This window comes from Neoarius graeffei, chromosome 19 (assembly GCF_027579695.1).
Source record: "Neoarius graeffei isolate fNeoGra1 chromosome 19, fNeoGra1.pri, whole genome shotgun sequence".
Taxonomy (NCBI): Eukaryota; Metazoa; Chordata; class Actinopteri; order Siluriformes; family Ariidae; genus Neoarius; species Neoarius graeffei.
This window is the reverse complement of record NC_083587.1, coordinates 48578959-48599757: the sequence shown is the minus strand read 5'-3', so window position 1 is coordinate 48599757 and position 20799 is coordinate 48578959. Positions and strand designations below refer to the sequence as shown.

Here is a 20799-nt window from a genome sequence, read left to right as displayed (position 1 = left end):
TGCTGCCTGACTGTAGCATGCTATACCGTGACTCAATGTAGTGCCTCCCCAAGAGGATATAGATTTAAAATTGTGAGCCTACGTAAGTGTGCGTGTAAATGTTGGTTGTTATCTACTTTAGTCACGATATTAGGATGTGTTTCCATTTATTACACGGTGACGAGTACTGAAACATGGGTTGTATACTGTGTCACCCAACCCAGGGAGACTTGGTGTCCGGTGAAGATCAGTGATCACACGCTGGTGTGGCGCCGTGTATACTGTGTAAGTGAAAATGGTTTCTTGAAAATCGTTATGCATATTTGGAGTGTGAACTTTGTGTTTGTGGTGTACTAATGTCTGTGAAGATTCTCAATTATCCAGGTCATAATAAACTGTGGGTGGTAGAAATGGGCAACTGGACTTGCTTGAAGATTCTTGAAAACGTTTCACCTCTCGTCCAAAAGGCTTCCTCATTTCTGTCTGACTAATAGGGAGTATCAGATATTTATCCTCTCCTGGATCAGAATCAGAATTCTGATGACAAGCTCATCTAAGGCCAAGTTTACATTAGACCGTATCTGTCTCGTTTTCTTCGCGGATGCACTGTCCATTTACATTAAAACGCCTGGAAACGCCGGGAAACGGGAATCCGCCAGGGTCCACGTATTCAATCCAGATCATGTCTGGTCCGGTGCTGTGTAAACATTGAGAATACGCGGATACGCTGTGCTGAGCTCTAGCTGGTGTCGTCATTGGACAACGTCACTGTGACATCCACCTTCCTGATTCGCTGGCGTTGGTCATGTGACGCGACTGCTGAAAAACGGCGCGGACTTCCGCCTTGTATCACCTTTCATTAAAGAGTATAAAAGTATGAAAATACTGCAAATACTGATGCAAATACTGCCCATTGTGTAGTTATGATTGTCTTTAGGCTTGCCATCCTTCCACTTGCAAGTGGTAAGTGACGCGCATGCCCGACATGCACTGAGATCACACACACAGCGGCTCAGTCCCGAATCACTGCTCGTGTGCTTCACTTGCGCGCTCTGTGAGCTGCGCAGGGCCGGAGTGCGCACCCTCCAGAGGGCACTCGCTGTTCAGGGCGGAGTGATTTGAGCGCAGGATGCCTGCGGAGCCGAGCGTATCCGTGTATTGGCGTTACTGTGTGCACGCGAATCGTGTATTGGCGTTGCTGTGTGCACGCTAATCGTTTTAAAAACGTTAATCTGATGATCCGCTGATACGGTCTAATGTAAACCCCACCTAAGGTGTCATTGAGGCATCATGTTGGTATGGGTCACTGGAGGCTGGGTGTGAACGGCGAGGATTGATCACCCTAATGATTGATTACCCTAACGGGCAATCCTTTGATCACCCTAATGACTCGCCGTTCACACCCAGCCTCCAGTGACCCATACCAACATGATACCTCAATGACACCTTAGATGAGCTTGTCATCAGAATTCTGATTCTGATTCTGATCCAGGAGAGGATAAATATCTGATACTCCCTATTAGTCAGACAGAACTGAGGAAGCCTTTTGGACGAGAGGTGAAACGTTTTCAAGAATCTTCAAGCAAGTCCAGTTGCCCATTTCTACCACCCACAGTGGTGTACTAATGTTATTATGTGTATTTCTCATCTCCAGTATCACCACTACCGTTTGTACTGACTTTATTGGGTGCATGTTCGACGTTTTATTAACTTGTCTGACTTTATTTCATAGTACTCAAGGATTTTGTAAAGTAAGATCAGCCTCCTGGGGGGGCTTTGAGGCACTTTTACTGTAACACGAACTTTTGTATTGTACTCAGACAAAGAGCAACACTATACAATTTATTTCTTTTTATTTTCATTTTTATTTCTTGTGGATCTTTTAAATCACAAGCGTGGTAACATTTTTATTTTCTACTTTTTCATTCATTATACGAATAAAACCCAAATTTGCTTTCTATCAGATAAAACCCTTGAGATGTATTTGTTGGTTCGTCTGCATTACTTCCCAGCAACATTTAATTCTTAGAAATCAGTCCTATGTTGATTGCTTGTTTTACATGAAAGAGAATAAGAGATGGAATGAAAGTTTTGCTTTTCAGTATAATACATTTTCTACGTTATTAACGTATAAGCAATACTATATAATGAATGTATTGTCATGTATTTCAGTTTCTTTTTCACTGCTATGAGTCGCTTTGGCAAAGAATCTTCCAATAAGACAGTAAAATTTACAGCATATTAACTGGTAGAAAGATTATTATTTGTAAGTTTGTGCATTTTACAATAATGTTTTGGGAAACATAAGCCCTGTTATTAGGACTCAAAAGTCCATTGCCAAGAATATAAAAAAAAATAAATTAATTAATCAAAAATGAGTAAAATGGTGTTTAACTGATACATATTATTCAATATTAGTAATTATTATCCATACAGGATACTTTTCTGATGGAATAAAAATGTGTTCTATTCCCTTCGAGCAGGTTTCATTCATTTGGTTTGACAGCATGCAATATTGTTAGCATATCGCTTATCCTATGTGTATTACATCACTCTACCCAATGGAGAATGAGCGCTGAATATGGTTTATGATATTGCATGGTTGTCAAGGCAACATGACATCACACGTCAGAGCTGATGCAAATATTCAATGAGAGAGTTTTCTGCTGCGCAGTAAACTGTTGCAGTGAATTGAAAAATGCCATAAAATATATATTACATTTAAAACTTCCTTTACAAATTGACTGACAATTTGTAAACAAATCGATAACTGTTCCTTCGAACATGTATGTATAATAATAAAAATAATAATATCGACTGGCTTTTTTTTGTGGTATATCCGATATATTCCATTCAGCTAGCATGATATTGAATGAGTCAAAGATGAGTTCAGTATCATGCTCGCTGAATAGAACATATCGGATATACCATGAAAAAAAGCCAGCCAATATTATTGAATTAACATGTACAGCAATATGTAGTCATTCAAAGAAGTTTATGTTCTTACACACCCGATACTGGCTCAGTATATGATGTGACCCAATTGTAATTAACATATGTTTTTAATAAATAAATATACCTTGATAATTTTTTCTAAGTCTTATAACTGATTAAATTATCACCATTGTCATTTGTTCATCATTTTATGAAACCATGCATAGTTGTCTTTGGCAATGTCCGAAATGTTAACATTTACAGACATGTATACAGCACAATTATCTGCATGATATTCGAGATGTTTGATCTGTAATTTCATTCTTTAAATCTTTGACTCAAAAGCGCAATGCAGTATGCAGTGATACTGCGTTTGAGGCATGGTTTCAACTTGCAATCCCATACCTCCAACCAACTTCTCAAATACCAGTTCCTTCTCCATTTACAGAGCGACCTCAAAAAACAACATGACTGTTAACACCGTGAATAGTGTAACATTCACCTTCTCTACTTTTAAATTACATTAGTGTGAGTGTGAATGGTTGTCTGTGTCTATGTGTCAGCCCTGCGATGACCTGGCGACTTGTCCAGGGTGTACCCCGCCTTTCGCCCGTAGTCAGCTGGGATAGGCTCCAGCTTGCCTGCGACCCTGTAGAACAGGATAAAGTGGCTAGAGATAATGAGATGAGATAAATAGGGAGGTGATGATAGGAAATTGCATGCACTGACTGGTCGAAAAATTTGGACTATTTCTCAATAATCACCTTGAGGGACTGGGCAAAACGGCGGCCAATCACTTTGTCACCGTAAGTGAGGAAGAATTACAAATTATGAAAGAAAATGCTGTTCCTAAAAGCACTAAAGATGCTATGAAGTTTGGTCTAAAACTACAACCCCGATTCCAAAAAAGTTGGGGCAAAGTACAAATTGTAAATAAAAACGGAATGCAATGATTTGGAAGTTTCAAAATTCCATATGTTATTCAGAATAGAACATAGATGACATATCAAATATTTAAACTGAGAAAATGTATCATTTAAAGAGAAAAATTAGGTGATTTTAAATTTCATGACAACACCACATCTCAAAAAAGTTGGGACAAGGCCATGTTTACCACTGTGAGACATCCCCTTTTCTCTTTACAACAGTCTGTAAACGTCTGGGGACTGAGGAGACAAGTTGCTCAAGTTTAGGGACAGGAATGTTAACCCATTCTTGTCTAATGTAGGATTCTAGTTGCTCAACTGTCTTAGGTCTTTTTTGTCATATCTTCCATTTTATGATGCGCCAAATGTTTTCTATGGGTGAAAGATCCAGACTGCAGGCTGGCCAGTTCAGTACCCGGACCCTTCTTCTACGCAGCCATGATGCTGTAATTGATGCAGTATGTGGTTTGGCATTGTCATGTTGGAAAATGCAAGGTCTTCCCTGAAAGAGACGTCGTCTGGATGGGAGCATATGTTGCGCTAGGACCTGGATATACCTTTCAGCATTGATGGCATCTTTCCAGATGTGTAAGCTGCCCATGCCACATGCACTAATGCAACCCCATACCATCAGAGATGCAGGCTTCTGAACTGAGCGCTGATAACAACTCGGGTCGTCCTTCTCCTCTTTAGTCCGAATGACACGGTGTCCCTGATTTCCATAAAGCACTTCAAATTTTGATTCGTCTGACCACAGAACAGTTTTCCTCTTTGCCACAGTCCATTTTAAATGAGCCTTGGCCCAGAGAAGATGCCTGCGCTTCTGGATCATGTTTAGATACGGCTTCTTCTTTGAACTATAGAGTTTTAGCTGGCAACGGCGGATGGCACGGTGAATTGTGTTCACAGATAATGTTCTCTGGAAATATTCCTGAGCCCATTTTGTGATTTCCAATACAGAAGCATGCCTGTATGTGATGCAGTGCCATCTAAGGGCCCGAAGATCACGGGCACCCAGTATGGTTTTCCAGCCTTGACCCTTATGCACAGAGATTTGTCCAGATTCTCTGAATCTTTTGATGATATTATACACTGTAGATGATGATATGTTCAAACTCTTTGCAATTTTACACTGTCAAACTCCTTTCTGACATTGCTCCACTATTTGTTGGCACAGAATTAGGGGGATCGGTGATCATCTTCCCATCTTTACTTCTGAGAGCCGCTGCCACTCCAAGATGCTCTTTTTATACCCAGTCATCTTAATGACCTCTTGCCAATTGACCTAATGAGTTGCAATTTGGTCCTCCAGCTGTTCCTTTTTTGTACCTTTAACTTTTCCAGCCTCTTATTGCCCCTGTCCCAACTTTTTTGAGATGTGTTGCTGTCATGAAATTTCAAATGAGCCAATATTTGGCATGAAATTTCAAAATGTCTCACTTTCGACATTTGATATGTTGTCTATGTTCTATTGTGAATACAATATCAGTTTTTGAGATTTGTAAATTATTGCATTCCATTTTTATTTACAATTTGTACTTTGTCCCAACTTTTTTGGAATCAGGTTGTATTCAAAGGTAAGGTGGAATTGTGATTTATTTAATCTACTTTAGAACAAAGTATTTTGGGCGAGTCGGCATAGATAAGCGACACAAGTCTGCGCGCTTTACAATTGCGTATCACTTCTGAAGTTTGAAATAAAATATTTATTTATTTATTTATTTATTTATTTATTTATTTATGTATTTATATCATCGCCTCTGTATTTATACTAAAGCAATTATCCGCCTCAGGCTCAGTGAATATTGGTGAATAATAACCTTGACTTTGTCTCAGTTATTATTCACAGATATTCACTTTACCTTTGGTGAATAATTGTTAATTATAGAAGTATTGGCTTTAGATCAATTAATATACAGACACAGTACTTGGGTAGCTCTATACCATTAAATAACTAATGTTATTCTATCCACATTCACTGGATATGAGCAATCATGCGCTCTGATTGGCTACTCTGCTACTAGGCTATCAGCTCATATACTGTGAGTAGAGAAAAACAAAATGGCAGAGCCTGTTGCTGAACCAACCGAGGATGAAATAAAAACATACCCCCACTCAAAAAAAAGCAATAAAATATGGAATGAAAATATTTGATGGTAAGAATGTATCTTTTTGTATTTTTCAAGAATTATTATTATAGCATTTTTCACTAATTGCTACTGTCATTTCGCCAGTTTGCTTACATTCTTCATCTTTAAGCATTAAAATTTGTTGAGTTTTTTTTAGACTGGTTCAAAAGCTCAAAGAAGTTTGAAAATTACATCACTAAAATGTCCAAGGAAAAATTAAATAAATGTCTAAAGTTATTCTATACCTCGGCACGACAGCAAGACGGCACTTTCTACAAAAAATCAACACTAAAGTCAATTCGTACAGCCATCGATAGGTTTTTAAGAAGTTCGCCTCAGCAGAAATGATTTTGTTGAATGTTTTGGACAAAGTTTTTATTCATCAAATTTGCAAAACATTAAAAATACTCTGTTTCTCAAAATCCAGTGAATGTGGATAGAATAAAACAGTTATTCCAATCAATCAATCTCGTCGTACATGGCTGTGGCAGCGGGGGCGTGGTCAAGCACCGGTCTGTGACAGGAGGGCGGAGTTGGGGAAGGTAAGTGGCAGAATCGCTTCACCTGAGTGTCATTAACCTGTGTTTTGTGTGTTCTCCCCAGTAAACCGCCCTATTTAAGGAGGGAGAGCGAGAGCAGAGGCAGACCCGGACGAGACGCTGTGTGTGTGTGTCTCTCGCGCTATTGTGAAACAGTGTTGTAACCCTGGAAAGTGTGGCAATAAAGCCGTTAGACAAACCTGATCTCTGTCCTGCCGTCCTCTGTGCTCCACCCACACGCGATTCTCGCTACAATGGCTTATAGCCAACTCAATGCTACGTGCCTCATTGGGTATCAGCTCATGTACGACTAGATTTTGTGGAGTAATTGTTAAATAGCTGGGTAGCTTGTTGCTAACACTATTCACTATCATTCACTGTTCTTGCTATACTGCAATTTCAGTCCAAAATGTTGCATAAATGTTTGACATTCACTACGGTAGGAAAGTATCAATCACCTCTTGGGCCTGTAACTGTAAAATGTCATGAAGTGAGAATTTTATGAGCTTTACATGCTTTGACAGAGTAAATAAAAGACTTTCATGGAGGTGTTCATGTTTTTTCTCCCACATTTCACATCAAATTACATCATTACAGCTTACACATTACCACTTACAAGGCATCACAAATGCAGAGGGTTGGATAACTAAACAACTAATGACAGTGCTTGTTTCAGATTATAAAATGCCCTATCATTTTGTATAGACATATAAAGAATTCTTAACATAAAAATTCTACAGTGTTCTGGTTTTCATACCTGTATAAATCTGAATTCTCTCCAGTTGAGAGAGTTGCTGACAGATGGAAGTGATGTGATTCCTAGTAAAACAAATAGCGCAAATCCCAGCATTCCAGTGGACAAGTAGGAGTCGGAACGCCAGGCGAACATTTCACTGAACTCGTATGTTTTATTCTCTTTGACCTAGAACACAACACAGTCATTTCACAAGTTAACATTTGCAAACTAAAACATCTTATAGACCATTTATGCACATGCTTTTTGGGAAAAAAGTATGAAAAATCATACTCTTGGGTTCATTTGGTTCTTCATCATCAGTCTGTGGTATGGAAAACCAAATTAACTCAATAGTATGTGGCAGTTTTGCAATTCAATCAAATTCCAAGGTTATAAATAGAAAGCAAATGTCACATTACTACCATGAAAATTCACATTTAAGAATTGCTAACCATTTTTTTTTCTAGCTGAAGCATACAATATGTATATGCGTGATTCCATGATTGGGATGCTATTTATCCTTTGGAACATAAAAAAAATCCAATTTTCTTTAAACAGTGAATGTATGAAAACCATTCATTTAACCATTGAAAACATCCTATCTCAGGCAACAATCTCATTTTTCAAGGGTTTTTCATTCTATAATTTGGGTTAAAAGGTAGTGACCAAATTTTTTTTTCAAAAGTTTATTACCGTATCACTGAAAAATATGAAAGGAAACAAAATAATATAAAAGAAACTAATTTTCTTCTTCCCGTTTTATCTTAATGAAATTCTGATGATGCAACTTCCTGCTGATGTCTGGAAAATTCAAAATATTTCATCAGAGCGAATGTGTTCATGTAAAAGGGTTGAATGAATGTGAACTAAAAGGTACATTTTAATTCATGAGATCATCATTTAGTCGTCCTCAGACGAGCTTGACAGCGGAGTCTCCAGTCGTCTCAATCCTCCATACATCCGGCCAGTTCCCCAGAACGCTCCACTCCTGCGTCTCTCCTCAGCACGTCCACGTATGTTGGGGTGGGATGTCCTCATGCCCACCGCCCATGTGTTGGCTCCCATAGCACCAGTCTACTGGCTGGGAGCTCTTGATGTCTATAGCAATGGCCAGCAAGCTTCATCCTCCTTGATGCCAATTTCTCGCTGAACTTTGGTAGCCCTCCATACAGCTGCTTGTTGGTGATATGCTGGTTCTGGTCGATGTTTAGCACTGCACGCAGCATTCTGGTGTAGCACCCATCCAGAGACTTCTGCATGGAGGGCTTCAGAGGCCAGCTCTCACAGCCGTAAAGGAGGACAGACTCAACAGTCGCCTGGAAGAAGCTCAGCTTGATGTGTCAGGGGAGTTTGGAGTTCCACACACTGTTCATGCCATTCAGGGCCCTCCACACCACTGCCTTTCTCACCTTAAGGTCCTGTTCAGAGGAATTAACACAGGAGCCCAGGTACTTGAAGTCACCAACTTCTGCCAGTGCATTGCCCCCTGCTGTCTCGAGAGGCGGGTGGTCCAGGGGGATGTTGTAGGTGATAACCTCCGTCTTTTTGGTATTCAGCCTGAGACCCACCCTGGCACACTCTGCCTCCACTCTACTCAGGAGCTCCTGTGCCTGCTCCATGCAGTCAGACATCAGACAGATGTCGTCCGCGTAATCCAGGTCTGTCAGGACAACAGCAGGGTTTCTTCTAGACTTCTCCGGTGTAATTGTGAAGCCAAGCTCCTGCTCCAGCCCACTGATGGCTTTCCTTAGCATGTAGTCCATAGCTATGATGAAGAGGAAGGGGGCAAGGGTGTCTCCCTGCAGCACCCCTGCCAGGATGTCGAACTCCTCACTTTCACCATCCGGGGTGACTGCTTTGGCTCTTGTGCCCATGTACATGGATTCACAAATTAAGGCAAAAATAATAAGATTTTGAAATATTTTGGAGATGACACAGCAAAATCCCCAGTGCTGAATTAACAACCAGAGTGTTGATTTAACACCCTACTGTGTTATTGTGTGTCCAAATGGACACAAATTAATTCTGAATGTGTTAATTCAACACTGGGGAATTTGCTGTGTATATTTCAAGGTAAGAGGCAAAATGCTGTTTTCAAAAAGCTAGAGATTTTAAGTATTTAATATTTTTTTTTCTGATAATCTGTAAGAAATCTCAAGTTGGTTAAACTTGGAAACTAAAGTTCATCTTTTTCCCATAGCCGGCAAAGGCCATAGTAGCACCAAAGATGACATTTAACAGTTCATCATTGGTGTGTCAAGGACATTTTGAACTTGGCAGAGCCCATCCCTCTCCAAGCATGATCAACGGGCAATTTAGAGTAGCCAGTTAGCCTAACTGCATGTCTTTGGGGAAAACCAGAGCACCTGGAGGAAACCCACGCAGACATGGGGAGAACATGCAAACTCCAGGCCCCTGTTGGCCACTGGGCTCAAACCCAGAACCTTCTTGCTGTGAGGTGACAGCGCTAGCCATTACACCACCATGCCACCCAAAGTTCTCCTGCTGCCTTAAAAACACCAGTAAACTCAACTTAAACTCAACTCAAAAAGTTATTTAACAAATAAATCACTTGTTTCAACTTGATACTTTGAGTTAAAACAACTTACTATGTGATATTACCCAGTCAAGAAAACTCACTTTGTAGTGTATATATATATATATATATATATATATATATATATATATATATATATATATATATATATATATATATGAGTGATTCCACGCTTATGGGTACTGAAATGGGGACATGAACTTATTTTTAAAAATTCACCTAAAACCATTTCTTTTTTTTACCATCAGGTCACAAAACATGTAATCTTTAATGAATGATATGTTAAAAGATAACTTTAATTTTCTGAGATGTAATAAAAACATATTTATATGCCAAAGTCAGAACGTAACAGAAGTGTTGTGGACATATATATTCTCAATTTTAACAATGTAGAATTACTTTTTGAAACATAGGAAGGTGATGTTTTAGCAAATATAATTAATAAACATGTGTAGTAGAATAAACATACACATTCTTTCAATAAGATTAACATGGTATAGAGCTAGATTGTAATTAATTTCTAACAGACGCGAGATGGACAATCGTAACAGAAGTAATGGAACAGACATCATTTTGGAACTCATAGGCTTGACTTTGGCATATAAATATGTTTTTATTACATCTCAGAAAATTAAAGTTATCTTTTAACATATCATTCATTAAAGATTACATGTTTTGTGACCTGATGGTAAAAAAAAGAAATGGTTTTAGGTGAATTTTTAAAAATAATTTCATGTCCCCATTTCAGTACCCATAAGCGTGGAATCACTCATATATATATATATATATATATATATATATATATATATATATATATATATATACATACATACACACACACACACACACACACACACAGTACTGTGCAAAAGTCTTAGGCACATGTAAAGAATTTTTAATGGCTTAAAAATAATGAAATGAAATGTTTCAGCATTAAAAACAATACTATAAACAGTAATCAGTAAGCCATAATAAATGAAGCAAAGTTAATATTTGGTGTAAGATGACCCTTTGCTTTGAAAAAAAAAAATAGTAGTCTCAGGTACAATGAGTGCAGTTTTATAAGGAAATGAGCTGTAGGTTTTACTGAGCATCTTCCAGAACCAGCCACAGTTCTTCTGGACACTTTGTCACACTCGCTTCTTCATTTTGCACCAAAACCCAGTAGCCTTCATTATGTTTTCTTTTTTAATCTGAAAAGTGCTCTCTTATGTAATATGCTGCTCACATACAAAATTTGTTCTGTAACATTTAATTTTGTACTGGAAAACAAACGTTTGGGACTCTAAAATGTTTTTGTAGTGACTTAATAATGTAGAAGTCATAAAATAGAAATCAATCACAAAGTTTGTATGAAAAAAAATTTGGGTGCCCAAGACTTTTGCACAGTACGATCGATCGATCGACAGAGAAACATAATATTTCAGACATGCTCATACATTCTTACCAGTGAAATATAAATGTTGGCCCTTTTATAGAAAACGTAGTATCTGATTGGGATCACCAGTGTGTACAGCACATGCAGAAAAGCGAAAGCCAGTGCCAGTAATCCCAGCTGCTTTCTGCACAACATCCAGCGATCCAGCCAGTCAGGAAATCGGCGGTATTTAGTGCCATTGTAGAGCTGCAAGAAAGCAGCAATGATACCAGGGAGATAGCACAGTGCCAGCATCACCAGTGAGACCATAGGAAACACCTTATTAGCTAGCGAGATCATGATGCGAAAGGAATTGTCTTTGTTTTCAACAACCCGTGCATAGACAACATCCCGAATGAGAACATAGACGAAGAAGGTGCCAAGCAGTCCAGCACTGATACGCAAAGGAAGCCTCCAAAGAGGGAAGAGTTGAAGCGGTAGATCCTCCAGCTCAGATGCCACTCTCAGGGAGCCTCGGTCCAGGGTGGTCAGACCCAAACTGTGGGATATGTCCATTACTGCTTGTTTGGCATCCACATGGTTTCCACAAATCAATACCTGAAATGACATTTATATTTTTATTATTATTTATTTTGTCCCAAATATCCCAAACTTGAAAAGACTTTGGGGTCAGAGTGCAAGGTTCAGCCATTTTACGATGTCCCAGGAGCACTGGAAAGTAAAAGACCACACTCAAGTGTCAGTCTGTCAGTTCTGTTTTATTTGTGCAAGGTGCACTTTGTCATTCTTAGAGCCCGCTTCTGTTTGGGAGGTAAAACAGATTTCAATGCAATTTCATTGAACTCTGGCAAACCTTCTCCCCTGCCCACTGACCCCAGAGCCTCTGTAAAAGAAAGAAAGAAAGACAAACAAACAAACAAACAAACAAACAAACAAACAAACAAACAAACAAACAAACAAACAAACAAACAAATCTACTGTATATGCACAGTAAGTACAACTGAATATCAATACATTTATCTGGAATGAACAGATAATGTCTTCTTACCAGATATAAATACAGACAAACAGATACAAATAATTTTTATTCTACTTGATTTTCACATTGTGCACTTGCATTTAGGACAGGAAGTGGCATTTCTAAACCCCCCCCCCCCCCCCCCAATAATTTTGTATTTCTTCATCTCCAAAATCTTAGATCTCCAAAATGCTTGGGAAATCCAACCAGCTGATTGCTTTATCAGACTGTTCTACCATATCCCTAATAGAATTAATAACATTTTTAAGGTGAAATTTTACATTAAGGATTGACTTGATTTAGTTTTTCACAAAATCATCCTGAACATTAATGCCCTATTTTTGTAAATACATATTTGGTTAGCAATTACCCCATGGGTAAACTTTAAACAAGGATTTGGGTATTTACTCATTTTCATTCAGTACAAGGACATGCTCACACTGATAACACACTGTGGTCACTGACTCACAGAGCGAGGCAGTCACGGATTCGGACTCTGTGAACTTGATCCTGGAAAATCCTCTGGTGACCAGCATGAATTTGCTTTCACAGTGGCCTTGATTTACAGATAAAAGGCAATAACAATAGTGACGCGCGCACACACACACACACACACACCAGTCAAAGAGTTTCATCCCATTGTGACTTCCTTGCTTTGATTCTGCACAGTGTGTTGATGAGATGGACATTGAAGCATGAAACTTTCTGGCATCCCAAACACAAGTTCAGAAAGTTTCACATTCTTTTTTTTTTTTGAAGACGAACTAACATTTGGACACAATGTGGCTGAAGGGCATTTTAAGCACACAATATGACAGAATCCATAGAATATATACACCGATCAGCCATAAAGTTCAAAACACTGACAGGTGAAGTGAATAACATTGATTATCTCATTACAATGGCACCTGTCAAGGGGTAGGATATATTAGTCAGCAAGAGAACAGTCAATTCTTGAACTTGATGTGTTGAGAGCAGGAAAACCGGGCAAGCATAAGGATCTGAGTGACTTTTACAAGGGCCAACTTGTGATGGCAAGATGGTCTGAGCATCTCCAAAATAGCACATCTTGTGGGGTGTTCCCATCATGCAGTGGTTAGTACCTACCAAAAGTGGTTCAAGGAAGGACAACTGGTGAACTGGTGAGAGGGTCATGGGTGTCAAAGGCTCATTGATTCACATGGGGCACGAAGGTCAGCCCATATGGTCCAATCCCACAGAAGAGCTACTGTAACACAAACTACCATGTATCTCTTGATCTAGTTCAGTACATGCAATTACAATCATGGGAAAGACTGCTGAATTGACGACTGTCCAGAAGATGATCATCGACACCCTCCACAAGGAGGGTAAGCCACAGAAAGTCATTGCTGAAAAGGCTGGCTGGAAAAGGTGCACAAGCAACAGGGATGACCGCAGCCTTGAGAGGATTGTCAAGAAAAGTTGATTCAAGAACTTAGGAGAGGTTCACAAGGAGGCTGGTGTCAGTCCATTATTAGCCACCATGCACAGACGTCTTCAGGAAAGGGGCTACAACTGTTGCATTCCTAATATCAAGCCACTCCTGAACAAACTGAGGAAAAAGTTAACGCTGACACCTTTCTGTTTTAGCCAGCATTAACTTTTTCAGCAGTTTGTGCTACAGTAGCTCTTCTGTGGGATTGGACTATATGGGCTCGCCTTTCTGCCCTATGCAAATCAATGAGCCTTCAACACCCATTACCTTGACACCGGTTCACTATTGTCTTTCCTTGGACCACTTTTGGTAGGTACTAACCATCTAGCTATCACAAGTTGGCCCTTGTAAAAGTCGCTCAGATCCTTACGCTTGCCCATTTTTCCTGCTTTCAACCCATCAACTTTGAGAACCAATTGCTCTCTTGCTGCCTAATATATCCCACCCCTTGACAGGTGCCATTGTAATGAGATAATCAATGTTATTCACTTTACCTGTCAGTGTTTTTAATTTTATGGCTGATTGGTGTATATACAGAAGCTTCATAAGACAACCATAAACGTAACAGGAGGATGTTCTTTTTGGGGTTATATTTGAAGATTCTGCAAATATTGATGAATTATTGCACAAGTCTGTTTTGTAGATCATTGCATGTTTTACACTTTGCTCCATGAATGGTTGACAGATTAATTGCAGATCAGTGTTTCAGTCTTTTTATATGCTTAGCAATTTGCATACTCAGATTATTAAAGTGCTTTTAAGCATCACTAATAATTGTATACATAAGATAACACCGTACACTTAATGTCTCTTTTTGATCATTAGGAAATTAGCAAAGAATTTTCAACACAATGCCAGCTATGAGTCAATGCAATGGTGTCTGCAGATATTAATGTGATCATCAAGCAGCCTATAACAAATCCAATATACAATGGTCTGGAGCTGCTGATGTTATTTTGGTGGTTATTTTTAATAAGGAGTGACCATGAATTAATATATTAAGGCCACAATGCCATTAATTTTCTCGAGATCTGTTTCAGTGCCAGGAAATACTTAACTCATGGCTGCTATTGGATTTTAAAATGCGTGAGACAGACAAATCCATTAACTTAGACCACTGTGACCACAGCAGCTTGAGCATGGAGAAGATTGATAATACTACACTTTGCTTTAATCTTGGAATGACGCATACTGAAGTTACAGGCCCGTGTCATTTTAAGTGAATTCTCAGAGTGAATAGACTTTTTCACCCCTTCCCACCAAATAATGAATGAAAGATAGGTTTTTGGTTTAGTTGCTGCATTTTCTGAATTGTTTATTGCATGTATGGTCCACCATGTATCATCCATATCAGTAGTATAGCATGTACCAGTCAAAGGTTTGGACACGCCTACTCATTCATTGATTTTCCTGTATTTTGACTATTTTCTACATTGGAGAACAATACTGAAGACAGCAAAACTATGAAATAACAGAAAGAACTTACATGGAATGATGTGGTAAACAAAAAAAAGTGTTAAAAAAACAAAACGTTTCGTATTTTAGATTCTTCAAAGTAGCCAGCATTTACCTTGATGATGCGTTGCACACTATTAGCATTATCTTAACCAGCTTCATGAGGTAGTCACCTGGAATGCTTTTCAATTAACAGTTGTGCCTCGTCAAAAGGTACGTAATTAGTGCAATTTCTTGCCTTCTTAGTGCGTTTGAGATCAAACAGTAAATAGTAAATAATCAAAATACAATAAATGGCCCGATTCCACAACTGTCGTAATCTATATTATGTCAAGAACCGCTCAACTAAGTAAAGAGAAAATAAAGAAAAAAACATTGAATTAGAAAGTGTGTCCAAACTTCATCACTAACCTATCAACTATAATTTACCGTACTAAACTATGAGGTCTAACCTCATTAACTTAAACATAATTTTTTAACTTGTTAATCAGATATCAGGAGGAGCTTCTTGATGGACCATGAGATCACATAAAGGTATGGACAGCATGGCTGAATAATCAAACATGATTGGTCAAAAGGTGTGCATTATTTTTGTATCACAGCACAGCTCTGGAAGTACACTCATTTCCCACTTTATTAGGAACACAGGTACATCTGCACATTCATGCAATTAACCAATCAGCCAATCATGTGGCAGCAATGAAATGTCTAAAATTATGCAGGTACATGTGAAGAGTTTCAGTCGTGATCTCAGTGACTTTAACCATGGCATGGTTGTTGGTGCCAGATGGGCTGGTTTGAATATTTCAGATACTGCTGATGTCATGGGATTTTCACACACAACAGTCACTAAAGTTTAAATGGGATATTGCGAAAAACAAAACAAAACACACAACAACAACAAAACCCAGTGAGTGGCACTTTACTTCTTTGTTGATGATGGCGGAGAATGACAAGACTGATTACACATAGTAACCACACTTTACTGTGATAAGCAGAAATACATCTCAGAATTGCACAAAACCTGGACTGTTAAAGACTGAAAAAGACACTTCAAACAGTCTGAAACTGCCTTTTTCCAATTTAGTGTTCCTAATAAAGCAGTCAGTGAGTGTAGTTCTGGCTATAACATGAATGATAGTTAAATATTCATGTGCTCATACTAATACGTTATGGTTTTTATAGTAACAGCTCCTGCACAGGGACTTGAATCGTGGACATGCCACATAATCTAAGACTAATAAGAAATGAATAAAAAAAGTCTTGTTTAACAAAGTAAGTAAAACCTATATCCATTCTCAACCTCACAAAGGGATACTGGCAAGTGGACCTTGCACTGGACACAAAACTAAAAACCACCATCAGCATGACCTCCAGCCACTGGCAGTACAGGGTCCCTATGGCCTCCACGAGGCTCCCATAGTGTTATAGAGGCTAATGGACCTCACGCTGTGTCTCTACCACACCTTTGTGGCTGCCTACCTGGATGACATCGTGGGCTGCTCATCCACCTGTGTGGACTACCTATTCCAATGAACATACTTAGGAAAGCTGAGGTCACCACAAATCCCTGCAAATGCCACCTTGAATTGACCAAGGCACAGTACCTTGGCTACCGCATCGGATGGGGGTGACTGAAGGCCCAAGATAAGAAGGTTGAGGCAGTTTGTGAGTACTCAAGACAACATCAAAACACCAGTTATGTGCCCTTCTGGCATTGGCCAGCTACTACTGGCATTTTGTACCCAGCTTCTCCTCTCTAGCCTCTCCCCTCTTAGACCTCACCAAAAAGGGATACTCAGAGAAGGTGAAGTGGATACCCAAGGCAGGGCAGGAATTCCAGGCCCTCACCAGCACACCAGTCATCCGAAGCCCTAACTACAACCTGCCATTCACTGTACAGACCAATGCTCCAAGATGGGCCTGGGTGCCATGCTTTCACAGGTCTTTGAGGATGAGGAACATCCCATGCTGTATGTGAGTAGGAAACTAACCCCTGCCAAAAGTCGCTATGCAGCTATTGAAAGGGAAGCCCTGGCAATCAAATGGGCAGTAGAAGAACTGAGCTACTACCTGGCTGGTCATCAATTCACCCTAGTTGTCGAGTTGGGTTCTTTTACAATACATTAATAATCACGAGACTGGGTTTTAACGTGGCTTCACTTTACTGGTACACTCTTCCACTGAACATAAAACACTGATGCATCCCTATGCAACATACAGGAATTCCCCGTGAGACAGCCCCCTAGTGTCCTGGCATGTGTTTGCACATAAATCACACCACATCTCCCCTTCTGAGAATTGTTTTAACTAAACATTGAACTATAACCTCATTTGTATTAACCTGTTAACCTTACAGTTATCACCATTGAATTTACATCCTATAAAATTCTGTTCAAAATGCTTACACTATATGCTGACCACTCTGAAACACATTCTTACAATTAAGAAGGTAACTTTACTATAGTCTCACATATTTAGGCCATCTTAAACTTTAACTGTAGGCCACTGAAATCAACATAAACCATATTTCTGTTTCTTTTAAACTTTTCTCCGATTATCTCACTGGATCACTTCGTATAACATTCAACATAACCGCATACAACATCATACAACATTTCTTTTTTTTTTTCACATTGGTTTGTTTTCAACACTCAAGCTTCACAAGTCCAGTCTTTCTGGCTTGATGACAGGTCTGCCTGACCTGGTTCGGATGATTGGAGGAGACCCTTGTGACCCCTCTGTGGACACCGCAACAGTGTCACGGGCAGTGTCCTGCAGGTCTGCCTCGGCAGCTTGGTCCTGTCTCTTGTCGCTGTTGTCGGATGCCATGGGCACAAGGTGGTGGCGATTTCTCCTGATGGTGCCCTGGGGTCCACTGACCAGGTAAGATCTGGGTGTCTCGTGTGCAGATGTGATAGTACCTGGTGTTTTGGTGTCTGTAATCCACACACGATCTCCTGGAGACAGATGAGGGAGATTTCTCACTCTGTGTCTGTGGTCGTAGTTGCTCGCATCCACCCATCTTCTCTCTCTCTCCTTGCTCTGCACTGCTCGTAGATCTGGGATGGCTGGCTTGAGCACTGCAGGAAATGAAGGCACTGTGGTGCACAGCCTCCGGCCCATGAGCAGCTGGGCTGGGCTGAAGCCATTGCTCAGGGGGGTGCTCCTGTAGGCCAGCAGCGCATGGTAAGGATCAGATGCTTTCTTCAGCAGGTTTTTGATGGTTTGGACAGCACACTCGGCCTCACCGTTGCTTTGAGGATATCTCTGGCTGCTTGTCACGTGCTCGAACTCGTACTCTGCTGCGAATACTGACATTTGTGCACCTGAAAACTGTGGCCCATTGTCTGTAATTAAAGTTTCAGGTATGCCATGCCTGGCAAAAATGGACTTGAGGTGCACTATGACATCTGCACACCTAGTCGGGCTCAGCTGTGCAATCTCGATGTACCTAGAGAAATAGTCCACAACAAGTAAGTAGTTAGTGTTCTTTAGTGTAAACAGGTCAGCCCCAAGCTTCTGCCATGGCCTGTCTGGCAGCTTGGTAGGCATGAGAGGCTCGGCTGCGTTGGTTCATTCTTTGACACATGCAGCACATTTCAGCACCAGCTCTCCGATTTGGCTGCTGAGCCCCGGCCACCACACTGATTGCTTGGCATGCTCTCGACACTTGACTACCCCCTGGTGCCCCTCATGAATCTTCTCCAGCACACTGTTCCTCATCACTGAGGGGATCACTAGTCTAGTGCCTCGCAGTAACAGTCCATTGTGTGTGCTGAGGACGGCTCTTTCCGCCCAGTAGGGTCTCACCAGAGAGTCCAGTCTGCTGCGATCTGGCCAGCCCTCTGCGCAGTATCTCATCACCTCGGAACAGATGCTGTCTGCGCTCAGCTGTTTGCGCAGCTCTGACAGGTAAGCCTCGCTTGCTGGCAAGTTTGCCAACACAGAGTCCACGTAAATGTTTGTCTCTTCCATCAGGCCATCCCCATCTGTGACTCCACCAGACTTCAGCGGAGCCCAGGAGAGTGTGTCTGCAGTCATGAGGCTTTTCCCTGGAACGTGTGTGATGGTGTACCTGTATCTCATGAGTCTCATCCTGAATCTCTGTATTCTAGGAGGAAGTGTGTCCAGTGCTTGTCCACCTAGCAGGCTCACGAGGGGCTTGTGGTCAGTCTCCAGCTCGAAGTGAAGGCCGATGATGAAGTCGCTGAACCTTTCACATGCCTAGGTCAGGGCCAGTGCTTCTTTTTCCACCTGAGCGTACCTCTGCTCCGTGCTCATGAGTGCTCTGGATGCATATGCCACTGGTGCCCAGGTGCCCTGCTGTTCCTGAAGAAGAACTCCCCCTAGCCCATATGATGAGGCGTCGGCTGAGATTTTCAGGTTTTTGTTTGGGTCATACAGCTGCAACACCGGGTTGGACGACAGCTCCTTCTTGAGACTGGTGAATGCTTTGCTTTGCTCGGGGCCCCAGTACCACTGGTTCTTTTTCGACAGCAAGTCCCTAAGAGCTTGTCTTTTTCAGCTAGGTTGGGCATGAATTTGCCTAGCTGGTTCACCATGCCCAGGAAGCTCCTGAGCTCGCTGATGTTCTGTGGCGGATCCATCTCTCGCACGGCGCGTGTCTTTTCAGGGTCCGGGCTTATTCCCTCTGGCGATAAGACGTAGCCGAGGAACTTCACCGTTGTCTTGCTGAATTCACACTTGGCTGTGTTCAGAGTGATGCCTGCCTCCTGTGCCCTCTGCAGAACTGCGTGCACACGGGCGTCGTGCTCAGCTTGCGTGGACCCCCATATGAGGACATCATCCATGTGGCAGACGACTCCTTCCAACACCTCCGTCACCTTCACCATCCGGTTCTGAAAGTGTTCCGGCGCAGACGTGATGCCGAATGGTAGGTGGTTGTAGAAGTAGCATCCAAATGGGGTGATGAATGTTGTGTAGTGGGCACAGTCTTTAGTCAGTGGGATTTGCCAAAACCCCATGTTGGCATCGATCTTTGAGAAGACCTTTGCCCCTGAGAGCATGCCCAGGGTCTGGTCCACTGACGGGAGGATGAACTTTTCCCTGCATACGGCTTCATTCAGAGGAGAGAGGTCGATGCAGATTCGGACCTCATCTTTAGACTTCTTTGGTGTCACCACCATGCCGGAGCACCACTCAGTTGGTTCTTCAATCCAGCTGATGACTCCGAGCTGCTCCATGCGCTGGAGCTCCTGCTTTACTTTTCCCATCAGAGGCAGTGGGACACGTCGTGGCACTTTCAGAGACACGGGCTTGGCGTCAGGTCTGAGCTTAATGGTGTATGGCTGCTGTACTAGTCCTAGCCCATCACACAGCTTCGGGTAAGTCTGCTTTATTGAGTCCAAGTCTATGCTGTCTATCCTCGCCACCAATCTGAGGTTGACTGATGCAGGTCTGCTCAGCAGAGCTGTGTTCAGGTGTTTCACTACATACACATCCTCTGTGGTGTGTTTGTCCCCACAGTGCAGCACTTCTCTGGCTACTCCAACTACAGACAGTGGCACATGCCCAGGCCCAAACAGCGCTTTGTTGCCTGGTGCGAGGCTGCTGGATGCCCCACCACATATCTGTCTGTACACCTGCTCGGGTATGACAGTAACGTCAGCCCCTGTGTCTATCTTGAATTTCACATGAGTGTCTCTGATCGTTAAGTCAACTGTCCATG

General features: G+C 41.3%; 1 protein-coding gene across 1 annotated transcript in view; it reads right to left on the bottom strand.

The window, feature by feature from the left end:
* Positions 1-20799, bottom strand: part of steap4 (STEAP family member 4) — a 30714-nt gene that overhangs the window by 4295 nt on the left and 5620 nt on the right. The window contains exons 3-4 of the mRNA XM_060900202.1: positions 11248-11775; positions 7265-7429 (exon numbers count right to left, since the gene is read on the bottom strand). Of these exons, the coding sequence (XP_060756185.1) occupies positions 7265-7429; positions 11248-11775 (693 nt within the window). The remainder of the gene's footprint in view (positions 1-7264; positions 7430-11247; positions 11776-20799) is intronic.